We start from the raw sequence: 21,100 nt of genomic DNA on the forward strand, positions 1-21,100 counted from the left end.
CTTTACAGCACAGCTTTAGAATCTATCAAAATTGAGAAATAATAATGAAATAAAGGGACAGTCTCAATGCAATAATCATGTGCCAACCATGTATAATTGGAATACAGGAAAGGGAGAAAATAACAGAAAAAGTGAAGAAATAATAAGGATCAGACCCTCTTAAACAGATTATTAAAAAAAAAAAAAAAAAAAAACCTATAAACTCCACCAAATGGAGAACCTCAAAAAAAACCCCATGAGGATAATGATAGGCATGTACCACATCCAAGAACATAACTAAGCTACTGAATCAATGAAAAAGATATATCTTAAAAGCACCCAGAGAGTGATAAACATGACTAGTCTTATCCAGGTAGAAACAATTCAATCCAAGCAATAACAGACTGACTTCTTCAAATTCAGACAAAAAAAAAAAAAAAAAAAAAAAACTTACCGACCTACAACTCTGTATACGGAGAAAATGAGGTAAAAATAAAAGCATAGGGGCTGGTGCTGTTGTGTAGTAGGGTAAGCCTTCGCCTATGACACTGTCATCCCATATGGGTGCTAGTTCATGTGCCAGCTGCTCCTCTTCCAATCCAGCTCTCTGCTATGGCCTGGGAAAGCAGTAGAAGATGGCCCAAGTGCTTGGGCCCCTGCCACCCACATGGGAGACCCAGAAGAAGCTCCTGGCTTTGGATTGGCCCAGCTCCCCCCACTGTGGCCATTTGGGGAGTGAACCAGTGGATGAAGACCTTTCTCTCCGTCTCTCCCTCTCTCTGTCTGTAACTCTACTCTCAAATAAATAAAATCTAAAATAATAATAAAATAAAAAAATATAATGGGAAAAATGAAGGAAAAGTTCGTTTCTCACAGACCTACACTGCAAGAAATCTTACTGAGAAGAGGGGACACGAGCTATGGTGCAATAGGGTAAGCCCTGGCTTGTGGTGCCAGCATCCCATTTTGGAGTTCTGGATCCAGTCCTAGCTACTCTAATTCCAATATAGCTTCCTGCTAATGTACCTGAGAAAGCAGTAGATGATGGTCCAAGTAGTTGGGTCCCTGTCACCTTTGTGGGAGAATGGGATGGATTTCCTGGCTCCTGGCTTCAGCCTGGCTGAGACCTGGATGTTGTGGCTATTTGAGGAGTAAACCAGTAGATAGAAGATTGATCTACCTTTCCTTCTGTCATTCTGCCTTTCAAATAAATACATAAAGTATCTTTTTTAAAAAAAAAAAAAGTTACTGAGGAGAAAGTAAAATTACACCAGATTAAAACCTAAACCTGGGGCCGGCGCTGGGCACAGCAGGTAAAGCCTCTGCCTGCAGCACTGGCATCCCATATGGGCAACAGTTAAAGACCTGGCTGCTCCACTTCTGATCCAGCTCTCTGTTATGGCCTGGAAAGCAGTGGAGGATAGCCCAAGTCTTGCGCCCCTGCACCCGCGTGGGAGACCTGGTGGGAGACCTGAAGGAAGCTCCTGCCTCCTGACTTCAGAAAGGCCCAACTCCGACCATTTCAGCCACGTGGGGAGTGAACCAGTGGATGGATATCTCTCTCTGCCTCTGCCTCTCTATACCCCTGCCTTTCAAATAAATAAATAAATCTTTAAAAAAATAAACAAAATAAAACTTAGACCAACACAAAGGAATAGTGTGTAAACAGTAAATGTAACAGTAGGCCAAAGACTCTTGATCATTGCCTCGTTTCTTTAAAAACTGTTTAAAGCAAAAGAAAAATAGATTGTATTTACAACAAATATGGAAGTAAAATTTTGACAATATAAGCAGAAGGACAGGGAGGAAACAGAAGAATATTATTACAAGGTTCTTATTTCATGTGGGAAATAGTATTAGTTGAAGATATATTATAACATGAAAATGTATAATGTAGACTTCAGCAAACACAAATAGCACAAAATCAAAAGTAAATATAAAATGGGAAATAAAATAGGATAAACAATTGGAAAGAAGGCAAGCAGAAAGCAGGAGGCACAAGGAACAGACAGGACACACAAAAAACAAAGAACAAGACAATAAATCTTATAAATACCACATTTTAAATTTTCTAATACAATGTCAGAATGGATAAAACTGTAAGAGACATCTATAGATTATCTAAAAGAAATTAAACTTAAATATAGATACAAACTGGTAAAAGGACACAAGATGATACTTCAGGTAAGTACTAATTAGAAGAAAACCAGGATCAAGGTAGATTCCTCTTTCTACTCTGAGAAGAAAAAAGAACTCCTAAGGGGCAAAGACAGTGAGGAAAATCCCTTTTTTATTTTGTTGTTATCTTCTGTCCCAATCCAGACAACTGGAAGCAGAAGCAATGGTGATAGCTACAGCAGCCAGCAGACACTACAGTTCTGAAGGAGAGGAATCATACTCTCCAACCAAAGGCACTGTGATCTTATGAGCATGGGCCAAATCCTCATTACTTTTTAACTTTGTCCTCTTACTGTTTGGCACTAGACACAGACACAGGTACAGCGACCAGGTGACAGAGAAGGAGAACCTAAACTTCTGCTTTTTATACAGAGGATCAGGAAGGGGGGAAGCCCAGGAATCTAGAAAATTTGACAGAAATCATGGAGAGGAACACAAGAAAGAGAACCCACAGATGATCTATAAACTCCTGGGCCTACTTATAAATTCCACTTGCAAGATCTCAACCTAATCAGCATATCAAAGGCTTTGGGAAATGGACCATATGATCAGGTCATAGAACAGACCCTGCAAAGTGCACACTTGGGACAATTCCAAATGGCAAGGCAAACTTTTGGAAAAGTAAACTAACACTGGAGCAAGTCTACTGAAGGCAAATCAGAATCCGCGGGGCTGGCGCTATGATGCAGTAGGTTTGTGCCGCTGGGATCCCGTATGGGCACCAGTTCGAGTCCTGGCTGCACCCTACTAATGGCCTAGGAAAGCAGTGGAACATGGCCCAAGTGCTTGGCCCCTGCACCCATGTGGGAGAATGGAAGAAGCTCCTGGCTTGATTGGTCCAGCTCCAGGAGTTCTGGCCATTTGGGGAATGAACCAAAAGATGGAAGACCTCTCTCTTCTCTGTCTCTCCCTTTCTCTTGTCTGTAACTCTGCCTTTCAAATTAAATAAAGAAAAAAAGTGGAACCAGAGAAGACTGCTATTTTTAAAAACATTGCTTTCTCCTTAGGATGTAACAAGATCTAGAACCTCATAATACTCAAAGCTTCAGAATACAATAAAATTAACAAATCACTCCACAAAGAACCAAGGAAATCTGTAACTAGAGGCCATTATCCTAGTGAAATAAGCCAGTCCCCATAAGACAAATATCATGTTTTCTTTGATTTGTGGTAGCAAATATAACAAAAAAAGCAATATATATGAATGAAATTGACATTTGGAGATTAGATTATTGCTTTTAGCCCTTGTCTACATTCCTGAGAAACAGTGGTTTTTCTACTTAACTACTTGAATTCTTTATTTAGTGCAGGGTTAATCTTTTGATTATAAAGTAGATTAAAAATATGTCATTGCAAAAATCAAAAGAAAAATAAAGAAGGAGGAAGGCAGGTAGGAGCAAAGGATGGAAAGAGGGTAGAGTAGGAAGTATCATTATGTTTTTAAAACTGTGCATATGAAATACATGAAATTTGTTTCCTTTATATAAATAAAAAAAAATAATATTATATCCCACTGTGTTTTTTATATCACACTCTTTTTTTTTTTTTTAAATAGCGGGAGGGGGGAGAAGGGGAGAAAGGGAGAAAGGGGGATCTTCTTTTTTTCTCTTCCTTCCATTGGTTCAGCCCCCTAAATGGCCACTACGGCCGGAGCTATGGCAATCCGAAGCCAGGAGCCAGGTGCTTCTTCCTGGTCTCCCATGCGGATGCAGGCACCCAAGCACCTGGGCCATCCTCCACTGCCCTCCCGGGCCACAGCAGAGAGCTGGACTGGAAGAGGAGCAACTGGGACTAGAACCCAGCACCCATATGGGATGCCGGTGCCACAGGTGGAGGATTAACCAAGTGAGCCACAGCTCACACTCTTAATGACTAAGTTATAATGTATCTAATACAGTAGTATATGCACAAAATTCACAAACATTCATGTACTGAAGATTCATGCTAAATACGATCACTTTCTTTTTATTATTAGGGCTACATGATAAAAGAATATAGAGATCATGATATAAGAAATAGCAAAAGTTTTGCTTCTATGTTTAAGAAAATTTTTAAGAACAATATTTTGATTACACAAGACCTTTAAGAAAAAATATAAATCATATTTGGTCCTATCAACTAGGCAACAATTTATAGTATCTGGATATTATAGATAAACCTAGAAAGTTGTTTAAAGCGAAGACAGCCTTATATTCAATAATTTCCAAGAAAAAGCTGAAACCAAGATTGTAAACATGCTTGAGTATACTAATATTTATTATGAAACAATAATACTTTGAATACACATACCCATTTATTCTAAATAAAAAATTTAAGAAGAGCCAATGTAAGGCTTATAAATACTCTTTTTTTTTTTTTTTCTTATTTTATTATTTTGACAGGCAGAGCGGATAGTGAGAGAGAGACAGAGAGAAAGGTCTTCCTTTCTGCCGTTGGTTCACCCTCCAACGGCCGCTGCGGCCGGCACATCTTGCTGATCTGAAGCCAGGAGCCAGGTGCTTCTCCTGGTCTCCCATGCGGGTGCAGGGCCCAAGCACTTGGGCCATCCTCCACTGCCTTCCAGGGCCATAACAGAGAGCTGGCCTGGAAGAGGGGCAACCGGGATAGAATCCGGTGCCCCGACCGGGACTAGAACCCAGTGTGCCGGTGCCGCAAGGTGGAGGATTAGCCTGTTAAGCCACGGCGCCGGCCCATAAATACTCTTTAGACAAGGCATTCTAAGCAAACTCAGCTTCTCATTTCATTCATTCTCAGCTATTTTCAATAGCTCCAGATGATAATAAAGATATGGCTAAAAAGAAGCACATGCCTAAAAAACAAAAATAACTTATTTTTATTACAGCCCAGACCTAACTTGACAAAAAGTTTATAATATTAATTTCCAAGGCCTCAATTCTATCTTTTATAAAATATCCTTTTTCATAAATACTTAATTGTCTTTGTGGTTTAGGGAAAAGTCAACTTGGACCTGAAGTTGGGATTGAAAATGAAAAGTTACTGAACAGGTAGACTAAATTACTCTAAATAAAAAATAATAATATATAGGAAAGTACTATATAAATCTAAGACATTAATAATAACATGATAAATAATTTTGGTGGGAGGGTGCTGGTGCCATGGCGTAGCTGTTACAGCTACCACCTGTAGTGCTAGCATTCAACACAGATGTTCGTTTGGGTCCTGACTGCTTCACTTTAGATCCAGCTCCCTGTGAATGGCCTAGGAAAAGTATCGGAAGATGACCCAAGTGCTTGGGCCCCTACACCCATGTGGGAGATCTGGAAGAAGCTGCTGGCTCCTGGCTTCAGATTGGCCTAGTCCTGGCCACTGAGACCATCTGGGGAGTAAACCAGAGGATGGAAGATCTCTGTCTCTCTGTCTCTCCCTATCCTTCTCTGTAACTCTGCCTTTCAAATAAATACAATAAATCTTTAAAAAAAAAACAACAAGAAATTAATGAAGTTTAAGCAGAAACTATATCGACTTTTATAAATTACAGGGACTATAGAAACAGATAGTGCACATAATATTTTCTCTAAGTATGTATGTATATACTAGATATTCAGGAATTGTACTTATATGTTTATTTACTTGAAAGGCAGAGTGACAGACACAGAGGGAGAGATTGAGAAACAGAGAGATCTTCCATCTACTTTTTCACTCCCCAAACAGTCAAATAGCCAGAGCCAGGCCAGGCCAAAGACAGGAAGCATCTGGGTCTCACACAGGGGTAGCAGAGGTCCAACACTTGGGTCATCGTCTGCTGCCTCCCCAGGTGCGTTAGCAGGGAGCTGGATTGGAAGTACAGCAGTGGGGACTCAAAATGGCACTGTGATAAGACTGTGTTAACGGATGCCGGCTTCACAAGTGGCAACTCAACCCCCTGCACTGCAATGCTGACTCCTTAGGAATGTATTTATCTAATACTTAACAACTGGTCAAAAAAGAAATTAATTTTTAAGAAGTGAAAAATAGGGGCCGGCGCTGTGGCATAGTGGGTAAAGCTGCTGCCTGCAGTGCCGGCATCCCATGTGGGCACTGGTTCGAGTCCTGGCTGCTCCACTTCCAATCCAGGTCTCTACTATGGCCTAGAAAGCAAGAGAAGATGGCCCAAGCCCTTGGGCCCCTGCACCTGCATGGGAGACTAGGAAGAAGCTCCTGGCCCCTGGCTTCGGATCGACGCAGTCCGGCCATTGCAGCCAATTGGGGAGTGAACCAGCAGATGGAAGACCTCTCTCTCTCCCTGCCTCTCCTCTGTGTTTAACTCTGATTTTCAAATAATAAAAAAAAAAGAAGTGAAAAATACCTATATGCTAATAATATATACCTATATGCTATATATACAGTTAAGAAGTATTAATTAATTTGGCTACCTTTGGTCCTGAAACTGGGTGGATGGTATTTTTGGCAGATATTGGATGAGGAAAGGTATTCTGAAACGTAAATGCAGAGGAGACAGGATAACCAATCCCACAGTTTGGGTAGGTAAGTCTACCATCAACCTAAAAATGAAAACATAAAAATAAGAAATTAATTCTAAATAATATTTGCTGATCCAGGAAGCATTACCATCTAGTATAATAACTAACAGTTAAGAACACTATTTTTAAGACTAGAAAATTCTGCTTTAATACCTAGCACAAGGCAGGGATACTTTTTAGGACAGAGGGCCTTTCAAAGTGGCTGTGCAAGCTTGGCTATAACAAACAACTGGCCATTCCTTTCAACTGAGTTAAAAAACAGACTTCTGAATAATCTTGGTTCACTCCAGGCTTCCAAAATAGGGAGAAGAGGGACAGGGTGGAGTCACAGATCCGTACATCAGTCATAATTTTCTGCCAGACTGAGTAAAAACAAGATCAGTGTTCCCAAATGAACTGAGACAATTATTTGCATTCCCTCTAATTTTCGAAATAGTGGACCCACCATTAACCACTGTCAAAAAATAAGGCTTATTTTTATAATTAAGAGGTGAATTGGGAAATCAATCTTGAGATACCAGTGGCTATTTATCATCAGTCATTCAGGGTTAAGCTCGTTAAGTTTTTTCAAGTTTGCTATTCAGCCCCAGGCAATCCTTTCCACAATTTTTCCCAGTTTAGCAATAATCCTACCCCTTCTTCAGACATCTAGTACTATCTGATTCATCAGACTAGATTAAAACTTCAATTAGGCATCAAAATTTTAAGCCCTCTGCCAATGCCTCCCAGCCAAAGAGCACAAGGAACATAGCTGTAGTATACAAGCTGGGTTTACTGTTCCTTGCAACAAAGTAGACTGCACACCACAGGTCTCAGTAAGCAGAGTTAGTAGGAACTTGTTAATTAGATTTAAGCACATGTTAGGTGAATTAATGTAAGTTTAGGACTGTAGGACTTTGCTGTGGATTGGAAGTTATCAGGAGGTAAGGGTCAATGTGTGACCTGGTATCTAAATATATCCTATATAACAAGGCAGGAAGAAGGCATTAAGGCCAAAGCTGTATTTGGAACAGAAGTAGCCGCAACTCACATTAGTCATGATAGAAGGATGCCTGGCTATTTTTGTGGTTTGGTAATGTTCGTATTTTTGTCTGTTCAGACATGATTATGGAGTGGTCTTTTTGTCCTGATCATTCACAGTCACAGACTGACCTTGTCTGATGTCAATCTTCTGTGAAACTGTTATGTTCAACAAGAGAGTTCCGAGGCCTACCTGTGAATTCTAGACAAGCTCTTACTATGACCAAGCCCTAACCATCTGATAGTACCAGGCCACCTTTTGGATGGAAGGAGCTGCTTTTATAATCTTCCCCCTCTTACTTGGAAGGAAAAAGTCAAAGACCTGGTCCCAAGAGCTAGAAACTTGTATTTCATGAGTTTCTTCAAGAACCTAGAACTAACAAACCTGCTAATGGGGCTTTACTTTTCTTTTTCCCCCTCATAGAATCTGTTAGGCTTTTTCCCTCATAGTTCCAAACTTGAGTCTAAACTCTGAATTCTCTCTTCCTGCAGTTTCTTAAAGATTGTGCCTGTATGCCTGTGCATGAACATCTGTATGTTTTACAGAATCTGACATTAGTTAGTACTGAATGATTTCTGTATCTATTAAAGACTTAAAAGAAGTGAGCCCTTGAAATACAGCCTCTTTGTTAAGAGCAAGTATGCCTCTGTCCTATTGCCTACAACTTCAACTCTACTTCAGTGATAAATAATTATAGAGCTACAGTTTGTACTAGTACCAGGACTTTAAAACATTGAGACTTCCTAACAATCTGAGAATACTTTTGTTTTAGGATATTCACTAAGATTATTCACATCTTATATTAAATCTTACCACATTCAGGTTAGGAGAAATTCCACTTCTGATTGTACTGCTATTAGAATGAGCAGGTGGAGTTGTAGAAGATCCCAATACATCTTGCTTTCTCACTAACTGATTTTCATTTAGTTCTTTATTTAACCATGTGATTACTTAAATAAAAGAATAAGAAACAAAGTACTTTATTCACTGTTTTATATTTTCCTAATCATTTTAAAGAGTTAAAAGTTATATTAGCATTTTTTAAAATTGAGTTTTTTACAACTATCTCATATCCCATGAGAATAATCCAGGTTCACCTACTTTTCTTCATTCAAGATTGTTATTTTTGCAACTGCCCCATAGAACTCCTTACTCTATTATTCCCAGAAGCATATATTTCTGCTACTCAAGCATCTCTTTGAAAGTTTTTGCCACCACAACAGTATCTTAGTTTATTTAAAGATCACAATCTTGGCCGGCGCTGTGGCTTAACAGGCTAATCCTCCGCCTTGCGGCGCCGGCACACTGGGTTCTATTCCCAGTCGGGGCACCGGATTCTATCCCGGTTGACCTCTTCCAGGCCAGCTCTCTGCTATGGCCCGGGAAGGCAGTGGAGGATGGCCCAAGTCCTTGGGCCCTGCACCCGCATGGGAGACCAGGAAAAAGCACCTGGCTCCTGGCTTCAGATCAGCAAGATGTGCCGGCCGCAGCGGCCATTGGAGGGTGAACCAACAGCAAAAAAAAAGGAAGACCTTTCTCTCTGTCTCTCTCTCTCTCTCTCACTATCCACTCTGCCTGTCAAAAATAAAAAAATAAAAAATAAATTAAAAAAAAAAAAAGATCACAATCTTATGTCTGATTCTCAGTACCAGGAACTGAGAAAATGTTAGTTAAAAGCTTAATTTTTACTTTCATTTCAAATAACTAATGTTACTAATATTATGTAAACAGCAATTTTTACAAAGGAGATAGGGAATATTTAAACAGCAAGTTCAATTAATATTTTCAACACTTTCAATTTTGGGATATCAATAAAGTGTTCTTTATAATGGTAAGTGTTCTATAGGGCAGATGATATAACTTACTACAGTAAAGGAATTAAAAATATATTTAAAGCAGAAATTATTTGTATATAGCAATTATCTTGATTGATCTACACCATTATGATTTCAAAATAAAAATTTAAAAATGTTTACTTATCTTCATCTACTTAAAAGGCAGAGAAAAGGGGTGGGGGGGGGAGAGAGAGAGATCTTCCATCTACTGGTTCACTCCCTAAATGCTCACAACAGCAATCTCCTAGGCTGAAGCTAGATTAGAACTCCATCCAAGTCTTCCACAGGGGTGGCAGGAGCCCAAGCACTTGAGCCATGATCTGCTGTCTACCAGAAGCATTTACAGGAAGTGGAATCAGAAGCAGAGTAGTGGGGACTTGAATCAGCAATCCTACAGGATGTGGGCATACCAAGCAGCAGCTTAACCCTTTGCACAATGCCCATCCCTAAAACTGTTAACAATAAAACTATAAATTTCATTTACATAAAAATATGAGGCAGGCATTTGGCTAACTAGCTTAGATGCCAGTTAGGAAGATCACATCCCTTATCAGAGTACCTGGGTTTGGGTACCAGCTCCATTCCCTATTACAGCTTCTTGCTAATATGCAAGCATTAGCATGTGTTGACTGCATGAGAGACCTGGATTGAGTTCCTGGCTACCAGCTTGAGAATGGCCAAGCCACAGCTGTTGCAGACATTAAAGGAATGACCCAGTGAATGGCAGCTTTCTTTCTGTCTCTGTGCCTCTTCCTTTCAAATAAATAAATAAAATTTTAAAATATAACATACTTACGTTTTTCATTATTTTTTAAAAGCTGTTTGCTTTCTTCAAGTTTTTGAACTGTAGCTTCTAATTGTTCTTGTAATTTGCATACCTGAAATATGTCAATTCCCACAGTAAGTCAAACAAAATAAAGGTTAAAATAAAAACTAAAAAAAAATACACTACAGTTAATTAAATACTACAAATATTACTAAATGTGAATATAGGAATTAGCTCATCTATGTAATGCAATATATGTGTATCTATATATAGATGCATATATATATATATACACACTATATATGTGTGTAAAACAATATGCTTGAGTCATTCTGACCTTTCAAACTGAAATAGGTTAACTCTGTTGAATCTAGTTGTGTTAGAAAATAAAGCCAAAGCATTCTCTAACTAAAAATTTTAGAAAAGACGCATCTGAGGAAATTTGTTATAGTTTACAAACAGAATAATCACAAAATAAAAACAAAATATTAACTACCTCTTGCTCTTTAACTCGGAGAGACTGTCCAACCTCTTCTAATTCTTTATGTTCCTTTTGTAATTTTTCCTCCTTCTCAGCCAAGAGTTTTTCTTGCTGAATAGTAACTGTATTCTTCAGTTTCAACTTACCCATTAGAGTTTTTAGATCTCCTTGTAACTTCTTGATAATTTCATTTGCCTGTAAAACAGCTTAACATGTATATCTCTACATAATTTAATGAAATATTAATATTCTATCAAGTTTTAAAACACACCTTCAGAAGTTCTGCTGACAATGATTTTATTGTAGCTTCAAGTTTTCCCAGTTGTACCTGATTTTTCTCACCATTTTCTTCTAAAGCCACCTGATATATTTGTTAAAAAACATGTAAAATAATTAAAGCGCTTGTGTTTGTTTAGGAAAAACAGCACTTGTAAATGTGATCAGATCATCAATTTGTTTAGAAAATTTTTAAAGTAGACCTTTTGTTCCTGGATTGTATCAAATGCTTCTTTTGTTCTTAAAACAAGCTGGTCTTTATCCTTGATTTCCTGTTCTAAAACCGCCACTTTTGTTTGAAGCTGATTAATATGCTTTTCTTTCTCATGGCATTCAGAATCTAGTGTAGAATTCTCTCTTCTCAAAGAAAGAACTTCTTGCTTAGTCCGCTGCAGCTCCTAGAAGGTGGTTAAAAAAAAAAAAAGTTGTATTACACATTATGAAAAAGTGAAGTTGGCTCGTCTGGTTATTTCTAATTCAGATGTTTGAAGAATATAAAAGTCTCTCTAAGGTATGAGTAACCTACAAATTCAAAATACACTATAATATACTAAGAGAGAGTCTTCCATGAACTTCTGAAGTACTTTTATATCATGTAATTCAATCACAGGAAGAGAAAATTCAGTAATCCAGATTTATGAATAAATTACTAAAATCTATAGAAACCTATAATGGGAATTTTCTGCTATTTCCCCAACTGATTCCAAGGGTGGCCAAGGGTGAGAGTCACAATTTACAGTTAATATTATTCTCTGCTTATATGCACAGAAATTTTCTCTTAAAAGGATCACACTGTTGAGTTTTAAAACCTACTTCTCACTGTATTACATTACATCATAAGTATCTTTCCATGTCAACAAGTATGTTAACATTTCTAGATCTCCTTTTGGTTTATTCTTTAAAGCAAAAATAAGTAGATAAAGTTGTTCATTAAAATCTGATTTCAAGGGACAGTGCTTAGCCTAGCAGTGAAGACACTGGTTGAGATACTCAAGTCTCACATCATAGATTCTAGATTTGATTTCTGCCTCCAGCTCCTGAACCCATCTTCCTGTTAATGCAGACCATTGGGAAGCAGCAGTGGTGGCACAGGTAATGGATTCCTACCAACCAAATGGGAGCCCTAGACTGAGTTCCTGGCTCTTGGCTTTGACTCAGCCCAGTCCTGGCCATTGTTGGCACTTAGGGAGTGAATCAGCAGATGGGAGCATGCCTTCTCATTCTCTCTCCCTCTCCCTATCTCTCTCTCTCTTGCTCGCTCTTGCTCTCTCTCTCTCTGCTCCTCTGCTTCTCAGATAAAAAAATCTATATGTATATACATTGATTTCAAAAATTCTAGATTCCCTCCCAGTCAGCTCATACCAAACTCAAATATTGCTGGCACATAAAATCCAGTATTCAGTATTTACAGATAGTTTTAAACAAACATTTTAAAAGATAATTTTGTATGTTATATCATGGTGGTTTTGAGGAGCACAGACTTTGATATCAGATAAACTTGAATTCACACCCCGGGGGTTGGGAGGCCGGCACCATGGCTCACTTGGTTAATCCTCTGTCTGTGGCACCGGCATCCCATATGGGCACTGGGGTCTAGTCCCGGTTGCTCCTCTTCCAGTCCAGCTCTCTGCTGTGGCCTGGGAAAGCAGTGAAGGATGGCCCAGGTGCTTGGGCCCCTGCACCCACATGGGAGACCAGGAGGAAGCACCTGGCTCCTGGCTTCAGATAGGCATAGTTCCGGCTGTATCGGCCATATGGAGTGTGAACCAATGGAAGGAAGACCTTTCTCTGTCTCTCTCTCTCACTGTCTAACTCTGTCAAATAAATACAAAATAATAAATAGATAGATAGATAGATACATAGATAGATAAAAAAAGAATTCACACCCTGGCTCATCTACTGTGTGATCTTGGAAATTATTTTATCTTACTCAATTCTCTCATGTGTAGAACAAAAATAACAAATACTTCATAAATTATTTTATTTAATCATATCAAAACTTATGTAAAAAGGCACTGAGAAGACACAGTCCTATGCCAGTCAATTGTTCCTCAAGACCCTAACTAAAAATATTCAAGTCTTCACTCAGTTTTGTCTTGAATTAACTCTTTTTATCAAATTTCAGATTTTCAGGGTTTTTTTTTGTGTGTGTGTATTATCTGAACAGATTACCCTAACACCACAGGACATTTATGCAAGGCATCCAGGATGAACTAATATATTAAACTAATCAAATATTAGATGGAATAATGTATGTTAATTATATATTAATTATAACATAATATAAAATAAACAAACATTAATCAAATTAAAATGAAGTGATGAAAATAAAATGCATTTTTATACTGAGGGAGGGGGGCTAATACCTCTTCAACACCAGAAAGTTTTGCTTTAAGTTCTCTAATAGTGGAGTCTCCTTTATATTTCCTTTCAGTTAGGTCTTTATTAGTTGCTTCTAACTCAGACAATCTGTTCTGTAGTTGGTGGATGTTTCGCTGATGGAGGATTTCTAAATCCTTTTTCTGTTGTTCATGCTGTTGCTGATACTGAACTTGTGCCTATTATGTAAAAATAGAGCACCAAGAAAAATCAGACATATAAACACAAAAAATAATCATAAATTTCTCTAGAATTATTAGACTTTCCTTTTTTCCAAGGAGCCTATTTTGAATTATGGATTTCATGAAGGAGAAGGTCAATAAAGGCAAATTTATCACCATGATCTTGTTCATAATCTCTGTTTCTCGCAAATGCTTAGAATTAATGGTATGGAAAGATAAGTGAAGAATGAAGTATGACTAATTAAAAAAAAAAAACTGCAGAGCTGGTTTTGTAATATAGCAAGTTGAGCTGTCACCTTCAAGGCTGGCATCCCATATGGACACTGGCTTGAGGCCCAGCTGCTCCACTTCTCATCCAGCTTCCTGCTAACACACCTGGGAAAGCTGAGGAGCAGAGTCCATGTGCTTGGGCCCCCACCACCAAAGTGGGAGACCCAGATGGAGTTCCAGGCTCCTGGTTTCAGCTTGACCTAGCCCTTGCCATTGCAGACATTTGGGCAGTGAACCAGCTGATGGACGATCAATCTCTCTCTCTCAATGTCTTTCAAGTAAATAAGTAAATCTTAAGAAAATAAAAAAAAAGCAAAGTGCAAAATAGTATATATAGTATGAATCTGTGTAAAAAAGAATGAGCAAGAATTTTGAGTTTTGTTTTTAAACACCACTATATTTAGTTTTTGGTTTTTCAGTTTTTTTTTTTTTTTTTTAATTTATTTGAAAGGTAGAGTTAGAGAGAGAGAATCTTCCATCCACTGGGTCACTTCCCAAATGGCAGCAACAGCTAGGGCTGGGTTAGGCTGAAGCCAGGAGCTTCATCTGGGTATCCCATGTGGGTGCACAGGCCCAAGGACTTGGGTCATCTTCGACTGCTTTCCCAGGCACATCAGTAGGGAGCTAGATGGAAAGCAGAGCAGACAGGACTCAAACTGGCACCTATATGAGATAGCAGCACTGCAGACAGCAGACCAACCCATTATAGGCCCTGTTTTAGTTTTAGTTTTAAACAATCAGTATTTATGAATGATAATGAGAAGATACCTTAAAACTGTAAAATCAGCAAGCTTTCTTCATTACTCTAATCTCATAGTTAATAGTTGCATTTTACCTACAACAAATTCATGGTTTAATTATAATCTCTGGTGCTTGTCTGAATCCTATCACAAACCTGTTCACATAATTTCTGGTAATGAATTCTATCAAATTCTTATTATCTATTTAAAATAAAGCATTTTTTTCTGATGATGAAAAGTTATACATGCTCTTAAAGGAATAAAGGAAATCAAGACATACAATCCCATTCAAGAAATCACTCAATAAGTATTTAGGAATATTCTATTCTAGTTATTTAAACATCCATATTGATATTCTACATATGCACATAGTATATGAGCACACATTCAAACCTATTAAGATCAACCTATTTATACAATTTAATCATGCCTTTAATCCTCTTGGCATTTGCACTTTCTCTCATCATTAAAAAACTCTACAAATACTTTAATAAATGTACAACACTTTATCCCATTGTTATTGCATGATTCATAAAGTGTTCTTATGAACACTTATTTTCTATTTTATCACAATTAGTTATAAATATTTGTGTATGAATATTCAAAAATCAGAATTTTCCTTAAAATCAATTATAATTTAAAGAGTATAAACAAATATAAAGCTTTATACAAGTTCTCAAACTGCACTGCAGTAAATTTGTTCCCATTAAAAATTCTTAACCACTAGTGGAGAGTGTCCCTCTGATAAAATATTTTGGAAACTTTACCATATTAGGAATTCCCTCATTTTTGGAAAGCTGAAAAGGAGAGATGGGGTAAAAGAGATAAAACAGGAAGGAGTTCACACAGAACTGAAAATGTAATCATGGAAAAAAAAAATCAAAGAAATAAGAAAGAAAAGAAAAAAACCTAGAGCAAGCAAGTAAAGATGCTAACAGTAACTGTCCAAGAAGGTTAACATAGACACTGAAGTCAAGAGAGGCTAAAGTCAGTAAAAATAGAGAACTGGTTTTATCCAGTGGTTGTAAGATTTCAGAATTTTGACTAATCACTATGAAACTTCATTTCATCTTGCAAGATGTGTAGATACTGATCTCCGGAAGGGCAAATAAAATCTTATGCATGTTTCCATCCTCCTAAGGGATGCTTTGTAATCTATATGTTCACAGGCATATAATTTGCTCTAAACTCCTTCTGCTACTTATGAGTATGTTGAATATTTATTCTCCCTTTCAGTTCTCCCCAACATACCTCCTGCAGTTTTGTCTAGCTAGTTGGCCTTTGCTGTGAAACTGTGCAACAGCTTTTTGTTCCCTTCATTATTGTCCCTCATGACTGCCCTCTCTATCATAAGCCTAGTCAACTGGACTTCCCCATGTGTTTTCTGGCTTCTGATTCGCCTGGATGACTAACCTTAGAATTTTCTTAAAAGACAGGTCTTCAGTAAGTATAACTTATTAGCATTTCCTTGAACTCTGTTGAAAATTTTACATCTTTGCAACATCCTCTTCCTGAATGCTTTTTAAGAATATTATCTCACAAAAGACAATGGTTCCTAAAGAATTCCTATTTTGAAAGTTGTATTGGGCCAGCGCCACGGCTCAATAGGCTAATCCTCCACCTGCGGCGCTGGCACCCCGGGTTCTAGTCCTGGTCAGGGCACCGGATTCTGTCCCAGTTGCTCCTCTTCCAGTCCAGTTCTCTGCTGTGGCCCGGGAGTGCTGTGGAGGATGGCCCAAGTCCTTGGGCCCTGCACCCACATGGGAGACCAGGAGAAGCACCTGGCTCCTGGCCTCGGATCAGCGCAATGCACCGGCCGCAGTGGCCATTGGAGGGTGAACCAACAGAAAAGGAAGACCTTTCTCTCTGTCTCTCTCTCTCTCTCTCACTGTGCACTCTGAACCACATCCCAGAGATGTGTTTTAGAAAAAAAAAAAAAAAAAGCCGGCGCCGTGGCTCAACAGGCTAATCCTCCGCCTAGCAGCGCCAGCACACCAGGTTCTAGTCCCGGTCAGGGCGCCGGATTCTGTCCCGGTTGCACCTCTTCCAGGCCAGCTCTCTGCTGTGGCCCGGGAGTGCAGTGGAGGATGGCCCAAGTGCTTGGGCCCTGTACCCCATGGGAGATCAGGAGAAGCACCTTGCTCCTGCCTTTGGATCAGCACAGTGCGCCGGCCGCAGCGCACCAGTGGCGGCGGCCATTGGAGGGTGAATCAACGGCAAAGGAAGACCTTTCTCTCTGTCTCTCTCTCTCTCTCACTGTCCACTCTGTCAAAAATATAAAAAAATAAATAAATATTAAAAAAAAGAAAAAAAAAGAAAGTTGTATTAAAGGAGATAAATAAAGGAATGCATAAAAACAAAGGATGTTTCCACTGTACTGTCAATTCTTAGCATCACAAATGCTAGATTCTGCAAAATCACCATTAAAACTACTTGGCATAGGATTTTAATTTATACACATAAGGGTTAGATTAAAAAAATCATTTTGGCTCTTTGATACTTAACTGAAATTTATGGGGCCAGCACTGTGGTATAGCAGGCAAAAATGCCACCTGCAATGTTGGCATCCTATACAGGCTCAAGTTAGGGTCCCAACTACTCCATTTCCAATCCAGCTCCCTGCTAAAGGCTTGGGAAGAGCAGTGGTATTTGGGCCCTTGCCACAAACAGGAGACCTGGATGAAGCTACTAGCTTTGGCGTGGCTCAGCCCTTGCCATTGCAGCCATCTGGGGAACAAACCAATGAATGGAAGATCTTTCCCTCTTTCCCTTCATCTCTCTCTATAACTCTTTCAAACAAATAAATAAATCTAGAAACAAATAAATAAAACTAAATCAAAATTTATGGAACACATAATGTGTGAAACTTAAAGCAAATCCAAATAAATTCAATTATTATATCTATTATTTCTATCAAATTATATGCTCATATTTAAGAAGCAAACTATAGTCTGCAAGTCAGATGCTATCAAGTAATTGCCATTTATGATCCATAAACCTTTTATATTTTTAGTTCAAAGACAAATATGTAAGAATGAGCAATTATTAATTCTCCAAATGTTCTCAATCATCAGAAGTATCTTCCAGCTGTAACACAGTTGGATTATTCATCTATTCCAAAAAAAAAGCTCTTCACATGAAGAGTGTAACAAGAAAGGATAGAAGAGCCCCCTTCCATTGTTTCATTGATTGGATGTTTTCATAGTACAATTTTATGGCAATAAAAAATACCAATATTGCCAGCGCTGTGGCTCAATAGGCTAATCCTCCGCCTAGCGGCGCCAACACACCGGGTTCTAGTCCCAGTCGGGGTGCTGGATTCTATCCCAGTTGCCCCTCTTCCAGGCCAGCTCTCTGCTATGGCCCGGGAAGGCAGTGGAGGATGGCCCAAGTGCTTGGGCCCTGCACCCGCATGAGAGACCAGGAAGAAGCACCTGGCTCCTGCCTTCGGATCAGCGCGGTGCGCCGGCCGCAGCGCACCAGTGGCGGCGGCCATTGGAGGGTGAACCAATGGCAAAGGAAGACCTTTCTTTCTCTGTCTCTTTCTCTCTCTCACTGTCCACTCTGCCTGTAAAAAAAAAAAAAAAAAAAAAAAAAAAACAACCACAATATTTATTCTGAAGATAATAGTACTTCCAGTAGCAGATACTAACTTCTTCCAATGTGATCTCTAGGAATAACTTGCAGTTCTGAACTATGCTTTAGAAGAATAAGAGCATTTCCAGCAGTCCATGCAAAATTTATTCCTAGTCTGTCTTTGGTAATAATTGCTCTTGTTGCTGCAAGAACTTTAAATTTTTCTGTGACAAACCTTCAAAACTGATGTGAAAGGTATACTTGCAGGAACACTGAGTACTCTATATGGCAGCCCTGAGAATGATGTCAGGGTGATCTTAAAGGAAGCCTTAGCAGAAGGGGATCTAGTCTAGACAGACACCCCATGCCTACCTTGATGCATAGCCCCACTTCCTCCATGGTGCTAGGTACTATTTACTGTTTGCCCCACTCAGACCCACATCTCTCAAGAGAATTTTCTATAGTGGTTTCAATTAGAGGAGGACACACAGTCCTCTGAGAACATTAGGTAAGAAAAACTTTGGCAAAGGTCTTAGAATTGTAAGAATTCAAAAACAAGGATTAACAGAAAAACCTATAAAGACACTGAATATAATGCATATAGGCCAGCATTCTGGTGTAGTAGGTAAAGCCACTGCTTACCACACCAGAATCCTATATGGGCACCAATTTGAGACCCGGCTACTCCATTTCCCATCCAGCTCCCTGCTAATGTGCCTGGAAAAGCAGTGGAAGATGGCCCAACTCTTTGGGCCTCTGCACTCACATGGGAAACCCGGAAGAAGCTCTGAGCTTCTGGCTTTGACCTGGCCCAGCCATGGCCATTGCAGTCATTTGCAGAGCAAACTAGTAGTGAAAGATCTCTCTCTCTGTATCTCTCTCTCTGTGTAATTTTGCCTTTCAAATAAATAAATCTTGAAAATAATGCATACATTAAAAGATGGTTGATTCTACATGTTGCTAGAACCCTCTTCTCAGAAGATACTATAAAAATGAGGGAAAACAATGTTGAAATAATTAAGACGATTTGGTATATAAGTAGTGGTTTGATGAAAACATGAGAATCATAAAAGAAAGAATGATAAGATACAAAGAAGTCAAATTTTCTCTCAACTTTTCAAATGCCTTAAGCTAGAAATGGTACAACAGGTTTACTGTTCACTTAAGCAGAGAAGTGGCAAATACAGACAATGTAGCTGTTACTATATTCCCCATGACATATGCAGAAATCATCAAAAATGGGAGAAGGCTGTGGTAGGGGCCTCTGCCTTTTAATTAAACTTGTTTCTAACTGACATGATTGAAGTTGTGGTAGAGGCCTTCCCAAGGTCAGAAGAAAAAGGGAGGCATCTGTCCTGGGAATGAAATGTGGTTGTTATCTGCTTGTCTATGAATGCTTCAACTGTAGTCTCTATCTGCTTGTATGTAACCATTTCAGGTTCTGCTTGTTAGTAGAGCAACGATGTTAACCCTTGCCAGACAGCTTATGGCTCAGTTACTTGTGTGGGAAAAAAAACATCTTCAGTAAGTACCTTCCCATGTGTGGTACTGTATCAATCCTGTGGTCACCATGTAACATTAGAATAGCCAATCAAGGCCGGCACCGCGGCTCAATAGGCTAATCCTCCACCTGCGGCGCCAGCACACCGGGTTCTAGTCCCGGTTGGGGCACCGATCCTGTCCCGGTTGCCCCTCTTCCAGGCTAGCTCTCTGCTGTGGCCTGGGAGTGCAGTGGAGGATGGCCCAAGTGCTTGGGCCCTGCACCCCATGGGAGACCAGGATAAGCACCTGGCTCCTGCCATTGGATCAGCGCGGTGCGCCGGCCGCAGCACGCCTACTGCGGCGGCCATTGGAGGGTGAACCAACAGCAAAGGAAGACCTTTCTCTCTGTCTCTCTCTCTCACTGTCCACTCTGCCTGTCAAAAAAAAAAAAAAATCCAATCAAATGTATGCAGGTAACCATATAAGGGAGACAAAGAAGCTAAAACCGTATTTAAGGGACAACCTTTCTTCGTTCAGGGCTCAGGATTTTGGATAAAAAATTCCACCTGGGCCTTATGCTGGCATAATAAAAGACTACTTCCTGTTAAAAGGCCTGGTGTACACAAATCCTGCTATAGTTTACTTATATTAATATAATGTTCTCATTCATCCTCTCATAAGGCTAGCATAAATCTAATGCTATAGTCTACAGCCCATAGCTATAACAAGAACAAGGGGAAAAGGGAGGAAATCTCAGACTAATGTTACATATATATACAAAACATTCTGTGAGAAATAGCCTCACCTGTCCAACCAAAAGATAGGCTAAGACTCCGGAAATGCAGCCAAGGCAAGACTTCATTAACAGTACTGCAAGATCCAGTGTCTGGTAGGTAGGCAGGCACATCCTGGGCAGTTAACAACAAGCTATTTACTCTGTAACACACAGGTCCCTCCCCTAGTTCCTCATTGGCTGAGAACTACAGTGTTATAATTTTCCTGAGATTTGCTTCAGCTATTTCACCACTCCTAACATTCCGTTTGCCTAAAGTACATGTAACCTGGATGTTATGCCAGCTAGCTGCTTGCAACTTTCCACACATCTACAAGTTGTTACACTAGCTGTCTACTCACAAATACCTTACTTTGAAAATGAGCCAAATGTCTTTACTTCTCACATATCCTAAATTAAGTATCAGCAAATTGATGCACTAAGATATTAAAAATTCCTGCTGGGGCCGGCGCTGTGGCACAGAGGGTTAACGCCCTGGCCTGACACGCCAGCATCCCATATGGGTGCCGGTTCGAGACCTGGCTGCTCCACTTCTGATCCAGCTCTCTGCTATGGCCTGCGAAAGCAGAAGATGGCCCAGGCCCTTGGGCCCCTGCACCCGCGTGGGAGACCCAGGGGAAGCTCCTGGCTCCTGGCTTCAGATCAGCATAGTTCCGGCCAT

The 21,100-nt window shown here is 39.6% G+C and overlaps 1 protein-coding gene and 1 pseudogene across 3 annotated transcripts in view; both read right to left on the reverse strand.

Annotated features, from left to right (window-relative positions):
* Positions 1-21,100, reverse strand: part of SASS6 (SAS-6 centriolar assembly protein) — a 48,872-nt gene that overhangs the window by 8,829 nt on the left and 18,943 nt on the right. For 2 of the 3 annotated variants that reach the window (XM_062191814.1, XM_062191816.1), the window contains exons 8-14: positions 13,384-13,575; positions 11,221-11,415; positions 11,013-11,102; positions 10,757-10,936; positions 10,291-10,372; positions 8,473-8,609; positions 6,531-6,659 (exon numbers count right to left, since the gene is read on the reverse strand). In XM_062191814.1, the coding sequence (XP_062047798.1) occupies positions 6,531-6,659; positions 8,473-8,609; positions 10,291-10,372; positions 10,757-10,936; positions 11,013-11,102; positions 11,221-11,415; positions 13,384-13,575 (1,005 nt within the window). The remainder of the gene's footprint in view (positions 1-6,530; positions 6,660-8,472; positions 8,610-10,290; positions 10,373-10,756; positions 10,937-11,012; positions 11,103-11,220; positions 11,416-13,383; positions 13,576-21,100) is intronic. The other variant, XM_062191815.1, reaches the window with a different exon arrangement.
* Positions 18,237-18,563, reverse strand: LOC133760500 (ubiquitin-fold modifier 1-like; annotated as a pseudogene).

Source organism: Lepus europaeus, chromosome 5 (genome assembly GCF_033115175.1).
Source record: "Lepus europaeus isolate LE1 chromosome 5, mLepTim1.pri, whole genome shotgun sequence".
Classification (NCBI taxonomy): domain Eukaryota; kingdom Metazoa; phylum Chordata; class Mammalia; order Lagomorpha; family Leporidae; genus Lepus; species Lepus europaeus.